At 42.1% G+C, this 16,050-nt stretch overlaps 1 protein-coding gene across 3 annotated transcripts in view; it reads right to left on the reverse strand.

Moving 5' to 3' along the window:
• Positions 1-16,050, reverse strand: part of SLC4A11 (solute carrier family 4 member 11) — a 726,210-nt gene that overhangs the window by 130,000 nt on the left and 580,160 nt on the right. For all 3 annotated transcript variants that reach the window (XM_029593900.1, XM_029593909.1, XM_029593918.1), the window contains exon 8: positions 2,000-2,206. In XM_029593900.1, the coding sequence (XP_029449760.1) occupies positions 2,000-2,206 (207 nt within the window). The remainder of the gene's footprint in view (positions 1-1,999; positions 2,207-16,050) is intronic.

Consider the following 16,050-nt stretch of genomic DNA (forward strand, 5'->3'; position numbering starts at 1 on the left):
AGAACATGTAAATAGATTCCTCATTTTGAGATTATAGTAAATTTCTCCTACAAAAACATTTATTAACTGCACTAACATGTTCTTATAAGCAAAATGTTCTCTTAAATCATTGCATTGATATAAAATTTTCTGTCTCAAGATAATTTTATTGGGAACAAGATGTGGTCTTGCAACATGAATGCATGCAAACAGCTGGAGGTCAGTATTCAAAGCCATTTAGATGGATAACTCACAAGTTACCGTATCTAACTCACAAATTAGCCATTTAAATGTATAGTTTTGAATATTGACCTCCTGATCTTCTCAATCTTTTTTTTTTTAAATATTTTATCCAACTCTGCATTGCCCAGGCAGCACATATACCTTCACTGGCCTTGAGGGAAATCCGTTTAGAAAGTAAAATTTCAGGGTTGCTCTTAGGTTGGTAGGGTTTGCTGCTGTGGCAACAGTTGTCTCGCTGCTCAAGTTCGAGCCCCCAGCCCTGCTGGATGTAGCACTTCAAATAAAGCACAGTATGCTACTGCCAAGCCACGTGACTGGTCCCAGACTCATTTTTATATGCAGTTTACAAACAAGTACAGCAAATCCTTAGTCAGACACAAAATAAAATGAACAAATACTACGAAATCATAAAATTACCAAACTGCCTCTGAAAATTAACTGCTTGCATCTACTTGATTTATGCTGTGAAATGTATGAAAAATTATAATAAATATCTAAATATAAAGGCAACTGTTTAAAACAGATTGAGGACTTTTGCTGTAGATGCTAGAGTCTGCTCTGCAAATCCCTGATCCATGGAAATGGGCAACTATCTGGAGACAGTCAGCCCACAGCTCTCATATTTGCAAACAGTATTTTGACAGACCTTGGGGAACAGCTGGCTTTTTGGAGATTTACTTATGTGAATAACTTCTTGCAAACATCCAAATTAGAGGCCTAGGCTATTCTGCTGAGAAATGTTATGTTTTAATTTTTATCTTACAAAAGTTGTTTCCTGCTTCCCTTCAACACTTTCAAACATACCAGTATAATTTAGTGCCTGTGAAAGATAACTGAATGAGATTATAAGAAAGTCTGATGCCTTCTGTTTACTATCTAACTAGGACAGGTACAGAGCAAGCAGAAGCAGCTGAAAGCATATTTCTACACTTCATACAAGGACTATTTAATCCTTTGCACTGCAAGAATTCAAATTGCCATAGTTACTGCCTTCCTGGAATAACCATGCCTTGCAGTTAATATTGGGGTTCTTCAAAGAACCACAACTCTAGCTGCATTTGAACTTTTCAAAATGCTGGTTCTGCTGCAAAACACTAATTATATGCAACACTCTCTTTATTCTGCATTGACTTTTCTCATCTTAACCATTTACTTGAATTAACGTAATTGACATTCTCTATGCTTGAACACCCAGCACATACAGTGCTCTAATCCTTGCATTTTCTAGTTACTGCTTTTTCTTTCACCTCAGTCCTGTGCGATTATCCAATATTACCTTCAGTAGCCAAACAAAAGAATAAGATTTACCAAGCTAATGCAATACCCTAGTGTGCCTTTACCGTTTCTCATACTCCAATTACTTGCAGCAACCACAAACCAACTTAAGTCTTTTAGGGATGAAAGATTAAGATAAAATTTCAGGATACATCTTCCAGCTCGTTAAAACGAACATGGTTTTAGAAATGACAAAAGTGCCTTGTGACTATTTCAGCAGACAACTGGGTAAGAAAAAACCACATTGGATACAACTTCAGCCAGTGCAAATCAAGTGTTGGTGGTGAACATGGAAAGGCGCTGTCCCACCTAAACAGAGGTTATGTGTATGAATTTTCAGGAAACCAATGAAATCTCAACAGCATATAGAAACAATTGTGTAGTACTGTAGGATTCTGCTAGAAAACCAGTAAGTTGCATAGGTTACACTCAAGCTAAAATGACAAGAGTAAAATGATGAAAACAAAGCATGTTGTGGTCACCATCTTCCCCACCTCCATACCTTGAGAGGCTTGTGATGTTGCAATTTGTGACCTTCATTCATAGATGAGGGCCTCTGGTTGTCCACAGTTAACAGGTGTCGTTGGTGTACCAAAGCTTCCTTAAATTCTTCTTCAGTTTTGGTTTCAAGAAGCTTCTGCCGAAAACCAATGTCAGAAAACATAGTGGCAAAGGTCCGTCCCACTTCTGTAGCAGTTTTAGTACTTTTCTGAAGAAAAAAAATAAATTATCCATATATTTCAAAGTGTTGTCCGCAATAGCATCTAGGTCTTTTTCCTGGGTGATGACTCCACATATGGCAGGAGTGGCCAAATTCGGTCTTCGAGAGCCACAAACAGGCTAGGTTTTCAGGATATCCATAATGAATATTCATAATTGCAAATTTATCTCATGCATATTCATTATGGATATCCTGAAATCCTGGTCTGTTTGTGGCTCTCGAAGACTGGAGTTGGCCACTCCTAAAATATGGAATCTAACATATTATAACTATTGTGTTTTATTTTTGCCTTTGTGCATCACTTTGAACTTGTCCACATTAAATTTCACCTGACATTTGGATGCCTGGTCAGTTAAGGTCATCCTGCAATTTCTCATAATCCACTTTTGATCTAAAAACTTGGAATAATTTTGTGCCTCTGCAATTCTGATTACCTCACGATTTGTTTCCTTTTGCAAATCATTTATAAATATGTTAAAAAGCACCAATCTCAGTGCAGATCCCTGGGGCATTCTACTATTTACCTTCCCTTCATTGAGAAAACTGATCATTCAGTTCTACTCTTTGCTATCTTTTAACCAGTTTGCAAACCACTAGGATACTGCCTCCTATCCCAAGACTTCTTAATTTCCTGAGCAGTCTCTCATGAGGGACTTTACTCAAAATCAAGATACACTATATGTCCACTGGCTCACCACTATCCACATATTCTTAACCCCTTCAAAAAAATGTAGTAGATGGGCAAGACAAGATTTTTCTTGGTAAAGCCATGTTGGCTTTGTCTCATTAAACCATGTCTTTCTATATGTTCTGTAACGTTGTTCTTTAGAATAGTTTCTGCCATTTTCCTGGCACGAACATCAGGCTCACTAGTTTATCATTTCCTGGATCGAACCTGGAGCCTTTTTTAAAGATTGGCATTACACTGGCCACCCTCCAGTCTTCAGGTACAACAAATAATTTTAATGATAGGTTACAAATTACTAGTAATAGGTCTGAAATTTCATTTTTTAGTTCTTTCAGATCTCTATTATGTATACCATCTGGTCCTAGTGATTTGCTCATTACATCTTCCAGGCTTACTATGATTTGTTTCATCTACTCCGAATCATCACCATTAAATATCGTTAACAGCATGGATATCTCCCCAGTAAACACTAAAGCAAAGAAGTCATTTAGTCTTTCCGCTATGACCTTGTCTTCCCTAAATGCCCCTTTTACCCCTTGATCATTTAATGATGTAAATGTCTTCCTCACGGGTTTCCTGCTTTGAATATATTTGAAAAAGGTTTTATTGTGAATTTTTGCTTCTACAGCAAGCTTCTTTTCAAATTCTCTTTTTGCCAGTCTTATCCATGCTTTGCATTTAACTTAGTAGTACTTATACTTTTTTTTTTCTATTTCCTTCATTAGGATCCACTTTCCATTATTTTGAAAACATTTAGCAGTTGTTTGGCTTTCCTTCCTCCTTTTTCAATCTGCAGAATAATTCTGGTGTGGGTTTCCAAAATGGCATTTTTAAATAATGTCCATGCCCGATGTAAATTCTTAACTTTTGCAGCTGCAGCTTTTAGTTTTTTCCTATTTTCCTCATTTTGCCATATTCTCCCTATTGAAAATTAAATGTTAAACTCACAAAGCTAATGGATCAGGGAATTATCAAAAACATTTAAGCCATCTACAGAAGGGATTTTACGAGGAAGCAACACATCAATGAAGGCACTCTTCATGATACCATTAAGGACACAAATTTCAATGTGGCATGTGTCTTATCACTAGAAGTTGTAAAACTTTATGGAAAGCTTGAAGATAATTATGGACAGCAGTGAATTTTGCACAGAGATCTTTTGATGAAGAAGAATTCGAAGGTTTCAATTTGCAAGAGAAAAAAAAAACTGGATGTCCTTCAAAATGCTGACCCCCACAAACCCCATCATTAAAATGAAAAAGAATGAAATTGAAGAGAGAGTTAACATTGATCAAAACCTTGATGCTACACCAATCTTTACTGATGCTAAAATTATAGAAAAGTTTGAGGATCCAGACAGATTGATTGTACCTGAAGCTCACAGTGAATAAACTAAAGTGTCCAAGCCTACTGTTGGATAATGCCTTGAAACATTACTGACATTTTCTGATCAGGAGTTGATGAAAGAGCTTCTCAAACTTGTGACAAAGGTCAAAGCATTTCAATACCATATATTATTAATACTGATACTGAAACAAAACAATGGTGTGAGCAGTATGTGTGGAGAGTGGGGCAGAGTGTGCATGTGTGAAGGAGGGTGTTGGGGTAGGTTGTATGTGTGTGTGTGTGTGTGTGTGTGTGTGTGTGGGGAGGGGGGGGGGGGGGAAAGAGGTGCCAGAGGACTGGGCATAAGCAGTAAGTAGCATGACCATTGAGTGATCTGGGTGTTCTTATACCTTTGTTACATTTCAATAAATAAATACTGTATGAAGATGTAAAACAAAAAGGTGGAATTGGTTTTTCTTCCATAAAAAATACTTGAGTGAAAAACTCTCAGATTAATAGGCATAGATAATGGGGATTTTGCTGTATGTGTGTGTACACGTACACACATTATTTATAAACATTTAATATTCTGATTTTCTTAAAGATAGGCACAAAGCAGATTATATAAATGTAAGTATGTACAATGCTACTTTCATAATGTATATACTTTTGATCTGCAGATTATTGTTTTAGTTACAATATACATAGGAGTTAAAAATAATTCACATAGTGGGGTACATTTTCAAAGTAATTTATATGACTAAAACATGGTTTTATGCATGTAAATAGCTGTTATAAAATAGGCTGGGGCTTGGTGTGCAGAAAAGCATGCATGTAACCCAAGCTGACGCATTCTTTTACATTCCTTGTGAAGAGGCATTCACAAAACCACCCACCCGATATGAGTGTAAACTTATGCGTGTCTGTCATTTTCATGTATAAGTTGACATGGAACAAGTGAAGATGTTCACGGGGCGAGATAGGGGTAAAGTTTGCATTCATGCACACACTTTTGTATTTTCAAAATTATTCACATAAAATTTCAAGAAAAATTTGTACAGACAATTTAGCAAGTGTAACATATGCACCTATCTTCTGACTTTATGCACAATATTATTACCCCCCAAAAGTATACCTTGCACAATACTGACAAAGGGCCATAGCGGAAAATGGAACTGTGAAGTGGTACAGTTTTCCAGCTATCGAAGTAAAATACTACTTGCCTTCACCTCAAAAATGTTTTCCTAGACTATGACATGTATTATCTGTGCAATAGGCTTCTGTAGAACTACTCTTGGGAAAAAAGAACAAAACCCAGCAACAACTAGAAAAAAAGCAAATCATGTTCAATTTAGAAAGCTTTATTTAACCTGAAATAATGTGTGCGTGTGTGTGTTCTCTCAAGTATCTGCCAGTGTTAGAAAAACAATTTAACTGGAATGACTGACATCAAACAAAAAATTAGGATTACTAAGAAACAGACTACTGTAAACAAATTACCATACACAAATCTTTTCCCAATCAGTAGTGTCCAAATAAAAATATAAAGATTATATATTTTGTGAAGTGGAAGATGTGAGTATTTATGGATAATCAATAAAGGAAGAATGGTTGGTGTTACTTCTGGCTGTTCAATGATAAAGTATTTTCTTCATTCAAAAGTTGTTACCTATTCTTAACAAGTGAATTCACTTGTTACCTATTCTGAATAAACAATCTTTGAATGAACAAAATACTTTGATATCATTGGTGGCAGTGCATGCAAATCCTTCCAATACATATTCATTGTAGATATCCTGAAAACCTGGCTTGTTTGTGGCACTCGAGGACTGTAGCTCGTTATCACTGCCCTACAGATATGCATTTATATGGCAAATCGACCTTTTTTTTTTTTTTTAAATATTTTCATGAATGCAATGCTGGATAAAATTTTCCAGGTTGACAGCATTAAGAGTAAGTTACACAGAGTGGGCCAGTGGCAGCGACAGCCTCTCCAGGAACTCTTATCAATATGTTTTAAGAGTATTCTGAAGAACCACTTCTAGGTACACTAAACTAGTTTAGACTCCATGCCCCTTAAAAACTGTACATCTATTGCTTCCTGGAGTATTAATTACCTTGATGATTTCAGCAACACATACAGGTAACCTATTTATTTGTGAGCTGGACTAAAACCACTGGAGTCATTAGATATGTTAACAAGTCAGATTTCAACCAGTAACCTCTCTGCCAAAAAAAAAAAAAAAAAAAATTACCCCTTTATACTCTTGTGCTAAGCTATTGAGAAATTGGGCTTCAGCTATCACTACACATCTTGACATGAACAGTAACATACAGACATGCTATATTCTTCCAAAGTTATTTGAGCTTATAGGCCACACATCACTTCAAAGATATGCACTAAGTGGCATACAGAAAGAACTATGTATACAATAATAGTACAATACATTGACATATTAAAAAAACAAACAATACCCTTTTAAGGAGCATATAACAAAATCTCCAACTATCCATCACAACCCCAAATATCCAACCCGCATAAAAACATCTTCCTGACCAACCACTACCTCAAAGAACCTTCTCATGACAACATATATAAGCACTCACACATTCCCCAATAAAATAACTCCTCCCCCTTAGAAGACAAAGACTGTCAATTAACCCCTCCTTCAGAGAGCTTAAATTATCCATACTCTTCAAATTACTGAACTATACATTACCATTCATCTCATTTTAAAGTCCCCAGTATCCACATCCTTAAATCTAATTTGACATGGTTCTCAGTCATAGTACCTCAAGGGCAAGAAATCTCTCCAGAAATTCCCCAGCTGGGAATTGTTTAAACAGAATGTAGTCATTTTTAGAGATAGCTAGGAATCTTATTCAAAACCCTAATGCAACTGGCAAGTGTTTTTAGCAAATGAGTGACAGTGAGTAACAAATGCACATGATCTTGATCTTAGCCAGTAAGATTACAAAGATGACATCGGCATTCATGAGTCATTTTACTGAATATTCACATGAATGGCTCCTTATTACTACTACTACTAAACATTTCTATAGCACTACACGACATATGCAATGTTGTACAAAAAAAAAACAAAACCTGCTCTTTAGAGCTCACAATCTAATATGACAAGAGAACTTGGGGCATTTCATAAAGTAAGACAATAGCAAAGAAGAAAATAAAAAGGAAAAAGAAAGTTAATTAAAGGGATTAAAAGCAGACAATCAGGCCTAAGATTTAAAAGCAGCCTCAAAAAGGTAGGTCTTTAGAAGGGATTTAAACATGGTGAGAGAGGGAGCATGATGCACCAGTTCAGGAAGACTATTTCAAGCACACAGCACAGGCAGGTGGAAAGCACAGAGTTGGAAATTGGCAGTAGAGGAGAAGGGGCACAGATAGGAGTGACTTATCCGATGAGCGGAGTTGTACGAGGAGGGATGTAAAGATAGAGAGAGAGGAGAGGTAGTAAGGTGCTGCAGAGTGAAGGCATTTATAAGTGAGAAAGAGGAGCTTGAACTGAAGGCAGGAGTGGATAGGGAGCCAATGCAGTGACTTCAGAAGAGAGGTTATGTGAGTGTAGTGACTTTGGTGAACGTTATTCCATAAAGCTGAATATAGGGTAAATTGCAGTGGAGAGAGATGGCTTGCTGGGAGACCTGTGAGGAGCAGGTTGCAATAGTCTAAGTGGGAGGAGATGAGAGAGTAGATCAGGGTTCTGGTACAGCATTCAGAAAGGAACGGACAGATTTTGGTGATGTTATAGAGAAAGAAAAGGCACATTTTAGCAGACTTCTGGATATGTGTAGAGAAAGAGAGAGGAATCAAAGATGATTTCTAGGTTACAGGCTGAGGGGACTGGGAGGATGACTGTTATACACAAAAATAAGAGTAAGGAGGAAGAGGAGAGATGGGTTTGGGGGGAAAGATATGGAACTCTGTCTTGGTCATGTTGAGTTTAAGGTGGCGGTGGGACATCCAGGCAGCAATGTCAGACAAGTAGGCCGAGATCCAGGACTGGATTTCTAGTGAAATTTCTAGTGTAGAAAGATAAATCTGGGAGTCACCAGTATAAAAATGGTATTGAAAGCCATAAAAGGAAATCAGAGTACCAAGGGAATTAGTATATAGGGAAAAGAAGGCTCAGGATAGAACCCTGAGTCACACCAACTGATAGTGGAATGACAGTAGAGGAGGAAAGCAGGTCTGCTTACCTTTAAACAGGGTTCTGAGTAGACAGCCATTACGTGTGGGTGATATCATCTGACAGCACTGACACAGATCCAATTCTCAGAGCTCAGTAAAGACTATACTGAACATGTGCGGGAGTTTTCACACGCATTGCTTCAAGGATCCCTCAGTCTCTTCCAGAGCTTTTTAGCCAGTGCAGGAAGTAGGGTGACCAACGGGGCAAGCTGGGGCATGCTCAACAGCCAATGAGTGGGGCCTCCAATGTAATACCACCAATCAGATGCCTTCAGGCTGGCGTGGCAGTGCAGCCACAGCAAGAAGCATGCCTTACCTGCCTCAAGTGTTTGCCTCTCCTTGATCACGAGTCTGCTGCTGTAGCTGCGCTCTGGCTTTCTCTCCATCAGAGTCCAATCCTCCATGCCTCCCTTGCTATTGCTCAGGCAACTGCTACTGCTGTCATGTCCTGACTTGAGCAACTGCAATGGTTGCAGAGTGGGTTGGTGCAGCCCAGGATGGAAAACGGAAAGGAGTGTTGTGGCAGGCCCTTCTTTCATTGTCCTGCCTGTCTGCAATTTGGTGCATCGCATTAGGATCTGGGGACGTTGGGCCCCACCCACCTCCAGCCCTTCGCTGCCTAATAGGTTGAGGGTGCCAGCACAGACACTGAAACAGCTGCAGCAGATCAGCTCTCATCCTGTTCCACTGCCTCCACTACCCCAATACCAGAGCAACCATTAAGCTTGGAGCTGGCACGCATTCAAATGATCACAAATAATTGTGCCACAGGCCAACCTTCTTACTGGAAAGAGAGAGAGTGCGTTGCAATTGCCTCCTTCCACTGCTGTTTTAAGCTGCCTGTTGCCATGGTATCCATGCTGGTCTGGCTGACCCGGTATGGAGGAGGGACTGCTGTTTGGGAACCAGGAAGAAGGGAGACACTCATGCTGCTGCGCAGGAAAGTGGAGAGGGAAAACAGGAATGACAAGTAGAAAGGGGGAGGGAAGATGATGCAATGTTGGTCAGGGGAACGGTGTTGCTTAGGAAGATAGTGAGAAGAAATTGAGGAGGAGAGGGGGTGATGGGGGTGATGGGCAGAGGGATTGGAGGCAGTCAGAAGGATGGCAGGGAACAGAAGGAAAGGATCGAGATGAGGGGAATAATATGGGCAGACAGTGGGGGTGGAGGTAAGGGGACTCGAGGGGATGGTGAGAAAAGGGTGGGGATAAGAAGGGGACTCGGGGATGGTAGACAGGAGAGAGGCAGTCAGGGAGGTGCAGGGTAGAGGGTGGGGGGTTTCTGAGGTGAGAGAAAGAGGCACTTTGCCCCTAGTCTAGGCCTACAATTAGCAGCATCTCACCTGATCTGGTTGTCCAGCTTTTGCTCCATGGCCTGGGAGGCCTTCGACGTCCTCGGGGCCTGCCTGAGGCCTCCTTCAGTCTTCGCCTGGACTTCCTGGTTTGGGTCAAGCCCTTCTCCCTAGGGGTCAGCCCGCAGCTCTTCTCTCCAGTTATAGGGCCAGCCAGGTGTGGCCCATCTGAACTCCTCCCAGGGAGTTGCTTGTTCCTGTCCTATAAAAGGACTTCCTCTGCACTCAGTTCTTGCTTCGGCAATGGCACTAGTCTACCTAGGCTGTGTCTCCCTTGGACTTCCTGATGTTCCAGTCCTGATGTTCCTGCTTGCTTCTGATGTTCCAGTCCTGATGCTCCTGCTTGCTCCTGATGTTCCAGTCCCGATCCTCTAGGATGTGGGACCCATGCCTCCAAGAGTTCCTGCTGCTCTTCCGAGTTCCTAGACTCTTGCTTCTGATTCCTAGTTCCAACTCTGGAGGACCCGAGGGGTTTCCACTGTGCAGGTTTTTCACCCTGTGCTGAGTGACTTCCCGAGCTTCTCCTGCTCTTCTCGTGGTCCGCGACCAGCCTCTGGGCTGTGTAGGGCGAGAAGGAGACAGTGTGGTCCACGACCGTCCATTGGGGCTGCCCGTTGGCAATGGAATGGTAGAGCACCTGAGGGTCCTGCTCATCCCTCTTTTTCCTGTCTTTGTCCTGAACTCCTCTGTGCTTTGCTCCAAGTTCCAAGGCCTTGCCTTATCCGCTTCAGTCCTGTGCCAGCCTGACCTCCATCCGGCCTGCCGCCTCTGCTGCTCCCTGCGGCAGGTCCGAAAGGGCTGGGAACGGTCGGAGGACTGTTCAGAGACCACCATAATAGTGTTGTCTCCCGGGGCGTGTAGGTCGGCGGAGTGGCCGGGGACTTGGACCGTCTTCACCACCGCAAGGGCACACCTCACTTCTCTTCCACCTAGAGAGCCTTGGTATGCCAAACCTCGAGTGCTTGCTCGAGACTGACACTAGCCATAACACAGGTGGCTGGTCCCACACAGTCAAGAAACTTTTCTACTTGAAACTGTAAGATTTTTGGTTCATCGCTTTCTAGATAAAATCATTTGCATCCTCGACTTCCTTCAGAAGCAGTAAAGAGGAGACTACTGAATGTTCAACATCCATGCAGTGAGGGCCAGGGACAGAAGGTTGGAATAACAGAGCTTGCCATCTTCCATGTGTTGAAATCTGAAAATTGAAATCTGATGGGTTGAAAGGGGATGAGAGAAATGTAAGCAGTGCCCATGTTCTACAATTTTCAGTATTACTTGGTGATCAGGAGCCACCTCCAGAATAAAGGACTGCACCTCTGCCACCACAACAGGTAGTGTGGTGGGCTTCAGTCATCAAAAATAGGTGCCCTGCTTAGGCTGAATCTGCTGTTGAGGCTTGGGCTGATATCTTTCTCTCTGCCGACACAAAGCAAGCAGCAGCTGCCGAGGAGAGGGATGAGCTCAGAGATGCTGAAAAGGATGGAAAACACATCTCTGGAAGAATAGGTGCTTGTGAGAGAATTACTGACTTGTGCAGGGACTGATAACAGTTGTAATGTTGACTGATGATCTTTAATCAGAGCTACCATTTCAGAGGTCACTGAACAGGTTGTCCCCTATACAGGGCACATCCGCAAAACTATCATTCATATCCCCTTGAAGGCCACTTGCCTACAAACACATGAGCCTTCAGATCCCTACAGAAACAACCAAAATCCTGACCGTAGTATCAAAAGCTTCATATTTGGAGCTGATAAGATGCTTCACACATTCTTTTACATCTTCCACTGCTTGACAGAAGTTGTCCTGTTGTGATCTGATGATGCCTTCAAAGGGACACATTCATGCAAATACTGCACCACACAGGAGTAGTGAGCCATGATTCAGGCACTCAGTATGGAACCCTGGAAGATCATCTTCCCAAACACATCCAACACCTTCAGGTCCTTCCGAGGAGGCATGCTATAGAGCAGGGGTCGGGAACCTTTTTGGCTGAGAGAGCCATAAACACCACATATTTTAAAATGTAATTCCGTGAGAGCCATACTAACTACAATCCCCCACTCTCCTGACTCCCCCAAGACATACCAAATTAATTTACTACAACCCCCTACTCTCCTGACGCCCCCAAGACCTGCCAAATTAATTTACTGCAACCCCCCATCCTCCTAAACCCCCCCCCCCCCAAAGACCTGCCAAAAGTCCCTGGTGATCCAGCGGGGGTCCAGGGCTCGCAGACAAATCTTTAATAAAAAAGTAAAAATCTAACAAAGCCCCCCACCCTCCTGACGCACCCCAAGACCTCCAAAATTAATTTACTACAACCCCCCACCCTCCTGATGCCCCCCAAGACCTGCCAAAAGTCCCTGGTGGTCCAGCGGGGGTCCAGGAGCGATCTCCTGGACTTGGGTTGTCGGCTGTCACTGGGGTCGACCAATGGCGGCAGTAGCACCTATGACATAGTAAGGGCAAAGGGCCGTCAACGCCATTTTGATTACTGGCAGCTGACGGCCCTTTGCCCTTACTTTGTCACAGGGGCTACCGCCGCCATTGGTCGACCCCAGTGACATAGTGAGGGCAAAGGGCCGTCGGCGCCATTTTGACTACTGGCAGCCGACAGCCCAAGTCCAGGAGATCGCTCCCGGACCGCTCCTGGACCCCCGCTGGACCACCAGGGACTTTTGGCAGGTCTTTGGGGGGTCAGGAGGGTGGGGGTTGTAGTAAATTAATTTTGGAGGTCTTGGGGGGCGTCAGGAGGGTGGGGGATTTTGTTAGAGTTTTACTTTTTTATTAAAGTTTTGTCTGCGAGCCAGATGCAGCCATCAAAAGAGCCACATCTGGCTCCCGAGCCATAGGTTCCTGACCCCTGCTATAGAGTGATCACAAGTGTGCTTACTGTGCTTCAACACCAATTCCAGTAATAGGTGCTGTAATAGGAAGACCCACAAATCTCAGGGTGGCTTGTATTCTATATTTCAAGTCCAGCTTTATGGCTATCAGAAGGCAGGATATAGGTATCTGCCACATCCTCATCTGAAGATTCAGGAGCAGTTTGTGAACCCAAGTAACTACCGAATCTTTTGGGAGATGAAGAAACTAAAGGAGTCCAAAGACATTGGTTCTCGGGTCCTTTTCTTTCCTCACACTGATGAATAGTGTCTTTGCCAGCTCATCCTGAAATTTGGAGTGGCAGAAATCCTCTGGAAAGTAGGTATGATGTGGAATCCTCCGTATCCCTGACCACTGGACAATACTGAGCTAAGATCCTGATTATGAAGGCAGCTCACCATCTGATTTATGATGGGACTCCTCTGGAGAAGGAGAATCCACCACTTCACTGTAAGGACTTACTCCCAATGCTGGAAGATCCTGCAGTGAAGTACGCACCAGCGTGGAACTTGGAGTAGTCTCACTATGTGGGAAATATTCCTCCATCTTAGACAGAAGTTCTAAGCTCCCTCTTCAGTCTTCAGAGCTTAAAAAGGCAAAGAAATTCTTTTACTAGCTCTGATATATGTGTCCCTACTGATTGAGGAACCCTTTGAGCCAGAGTTGGAAGAGAGACATCATCAGAGACCCAGACAGGCTTATCCGAATTCGGAGTTGCTGGTAAAGCTGAAGAGGATCCTGGCACCATGTCAGCTTCCCATGCCATACAGGTGATCAACTTTGATTCATCTTATGCCGGTTGCTTTGGCAACTTCTGTACACTAGCAACTTGCTTCATAGAATGCATTGGATCTTTCTGTGTCATGACAGATACTGTGGGACTCTTGGGTGTTTGCGGGGAGATGCTCTGCTCCAAAACCACTGTTGGCTTCTTAGAATACAATCTCCACGCTGATCATTTATTTATTTATTTACATCTTTTTACCATACCGACGTTCAAGACGAAGATTCTTATCACGCCGGTTTACTTCGAACCAAAATTGGAAAAAGTTACAAATAACAAGTATCTTCAAATCAATAAATATAAAATATAGATGAGAGAATGATGTATAACAAGGGAGATGACATAACATAACAAGGGCTGATTAACAACAATGTGGAAGAAACAACTAGATTACAGGCTATCTCCGCACATGGTATGGATCATGAGTAGGGACAGAGTAAAAATAGGGGGGGGGGGGTACAGGGGAGGGAGAGGCCAGCAGGTTCAGGAAGGGAAAGAAATTTGAAGTCATAACAGCAAGCACTGTACATGAACTGAAGCAGGAGTCCGAGTTAGTGTCGCAGGATGTTAAGGAAAGGCTTGTTTGAAATACAGGTGACGCTTTAGTCAGTCCCAGGTCCATGAAAAATAGATGGTTTGACAGTCAGTGTCTTCATTTATGGTATGGGACCTTCCACACCATAAATGAAGATAGTAACTGCGCCGATGAGGCTAAGTAGCCTCATCGGCGCAGAGGATGGCTCCCGCTCTGGCCTAAGAATTACCATACTGGGTCAGACCAAAGGTCCATCAAGCCCAATAGCCCATTTGCAACAATGGCCAATCCAGTCGTAAGTAATTGGCAAGATCCCAAAAGGTAAATAGATTTCATACCGCTTAACCCAGGGATAAGCAGTGGATGCCCCCAAGTCCACCTTATTTATTATTTATTTATTTATAGATTTTTCTATACCGGCATTCGAGATTAGGAACCCCATCATGCCGGTTTACAAATAACAAGAGGGTGTGCACAAAAAACAGAACATAAACAAGTGCAAAGAAATAAAAGTTACATTACAACAGGGTCATAAAACTGGGGAGAGAATTAGAGTAAGATAGTTGAGTAGTAAAGATGAATTATTTACATTAATAATTTACATAATATTGTGTAGTGTCTTATAAGATGTTACTGTCTTTCAATATGGATCTGGGAAGGCTTGCTTAAATAGCCATGTCTTAAGCCTTTTTTTGAAAGTAGGAAGGCATGGTTCTTGTCTTAGATCGGGAGGAATAGAGTTCCATAGTGAAGGTCCGGCTGTGGAAAGGGCTCGGTCTCTGTAGGTTAGGTGTTGAGTGGTTTTGGTTTGTGGAACAAGGAGTGATCCTTTGTAGGCTTCTCTGATGGGTCTGGTGGATGTGTGCTTTCTGAGTGGAATTTGAAGATTGAGGGATGCTTGGTGATGGATAGTCTTGTAGATGATAGTGAGGGATTTGTGGATAATTCTAAAGTGTATTGGCAGCCAGTGCAAGTTCTTGAGAATAGGAGAGATGTGGTCTCTTCTCCTGGTGTTAGTCAGAATTCTCGCAGCTGAATTCTGAAGCATCTGAAGGGGTTTAATGGAAGCAGAAGGGAGACCTAATAAGATGGAATTGCAGTAGTCTATCTTAGAAAAGATTACTGCTTGAAGGACCGTTCTGAAGTCTCGCATGTGAAGGAGCGGTTTGATTCTTTTAAGTACTTGAAGTTTATAGAATCCGTCTTTAGTAGTTTGTTTGATGAAGGATTTTAGATTAAGATGGTTGTCGATAATTGCGCCTAAATCCCTTGTTTGGGTGGTAAGATGGTGGGTTAGAGGACATGGAGGTGGGTTGCTATTTTCTGGTGAGATGATGAGAAGTTCCGTCTTGGCTGTATTTAATATCAGGTTTAGACTCGAGAGGAGGTGATTGATTTCTTTAAGGCAAATTTCCCAAAATTCAAGAGTTTTGGAGATGGTTTCTTTGATGGGGATCAAGATCTGCACATCGTCTGCATATAGGAAGTGAGTTAGTTTCAAGTGGGTTAGCAGTTGACATAGCGGTAGAAGGTAAATATTAAAGAGTGTAGGGGATAGGGAGGAGCCTTGAGGAACTCCAAAAGCTGAAGAGAAGCGGGAGGATTCCTTATTATGTATCTTGACCTTATAGCCTCTGTTGTTGAGGAAAGTATTGAACCATGATAGGGCAGTTCCTGAGATTCCTATGTTCGCAAGTTGATTGATGAGGATGGAGTGTTTGACGGTATCAAATGCGGCCGAAAGGTCCAAAAGGATAAGTAGAAAGGATTGGCCTTTGTCTAGCCCCATGATGATGTGGTCTGTCAGGGATATGAGTAGCGTCTCTGTGCTTAAAGCTTTACGGAAACCATGTTGTGAGGGGTAAAGTATTTTGTGATCTTCAATGTAGTTGGAGAGTTGAGTGTTGACCAGCTTTTCCATTATCTTGGCAATAAATGGAAGATTGGAAATCGGACGAAAGTTGTTGGGGTCCTTGGGGTCTAGATTAGGTTTCTTTAAGAGTGGTTTTAGCGAAGCTAGTTTTAGGTCTTCTGGAAATAGACCCT

Source organism: Rhinatrema bivittatum, chromosome 1, assembly GCF_901001135.1.
Source record: "Rhinatrema bivittatum chromosome 1, aRhiBiv1.1, whole genome shotgun sequence".
Taxonomy (NCBI): Eukaryota; Metazoa; Chordata; class Amphibia; order Gymnophiona; family Rhinatrematidae; genus Rhinatrema; species Rhinatrema bivittatum.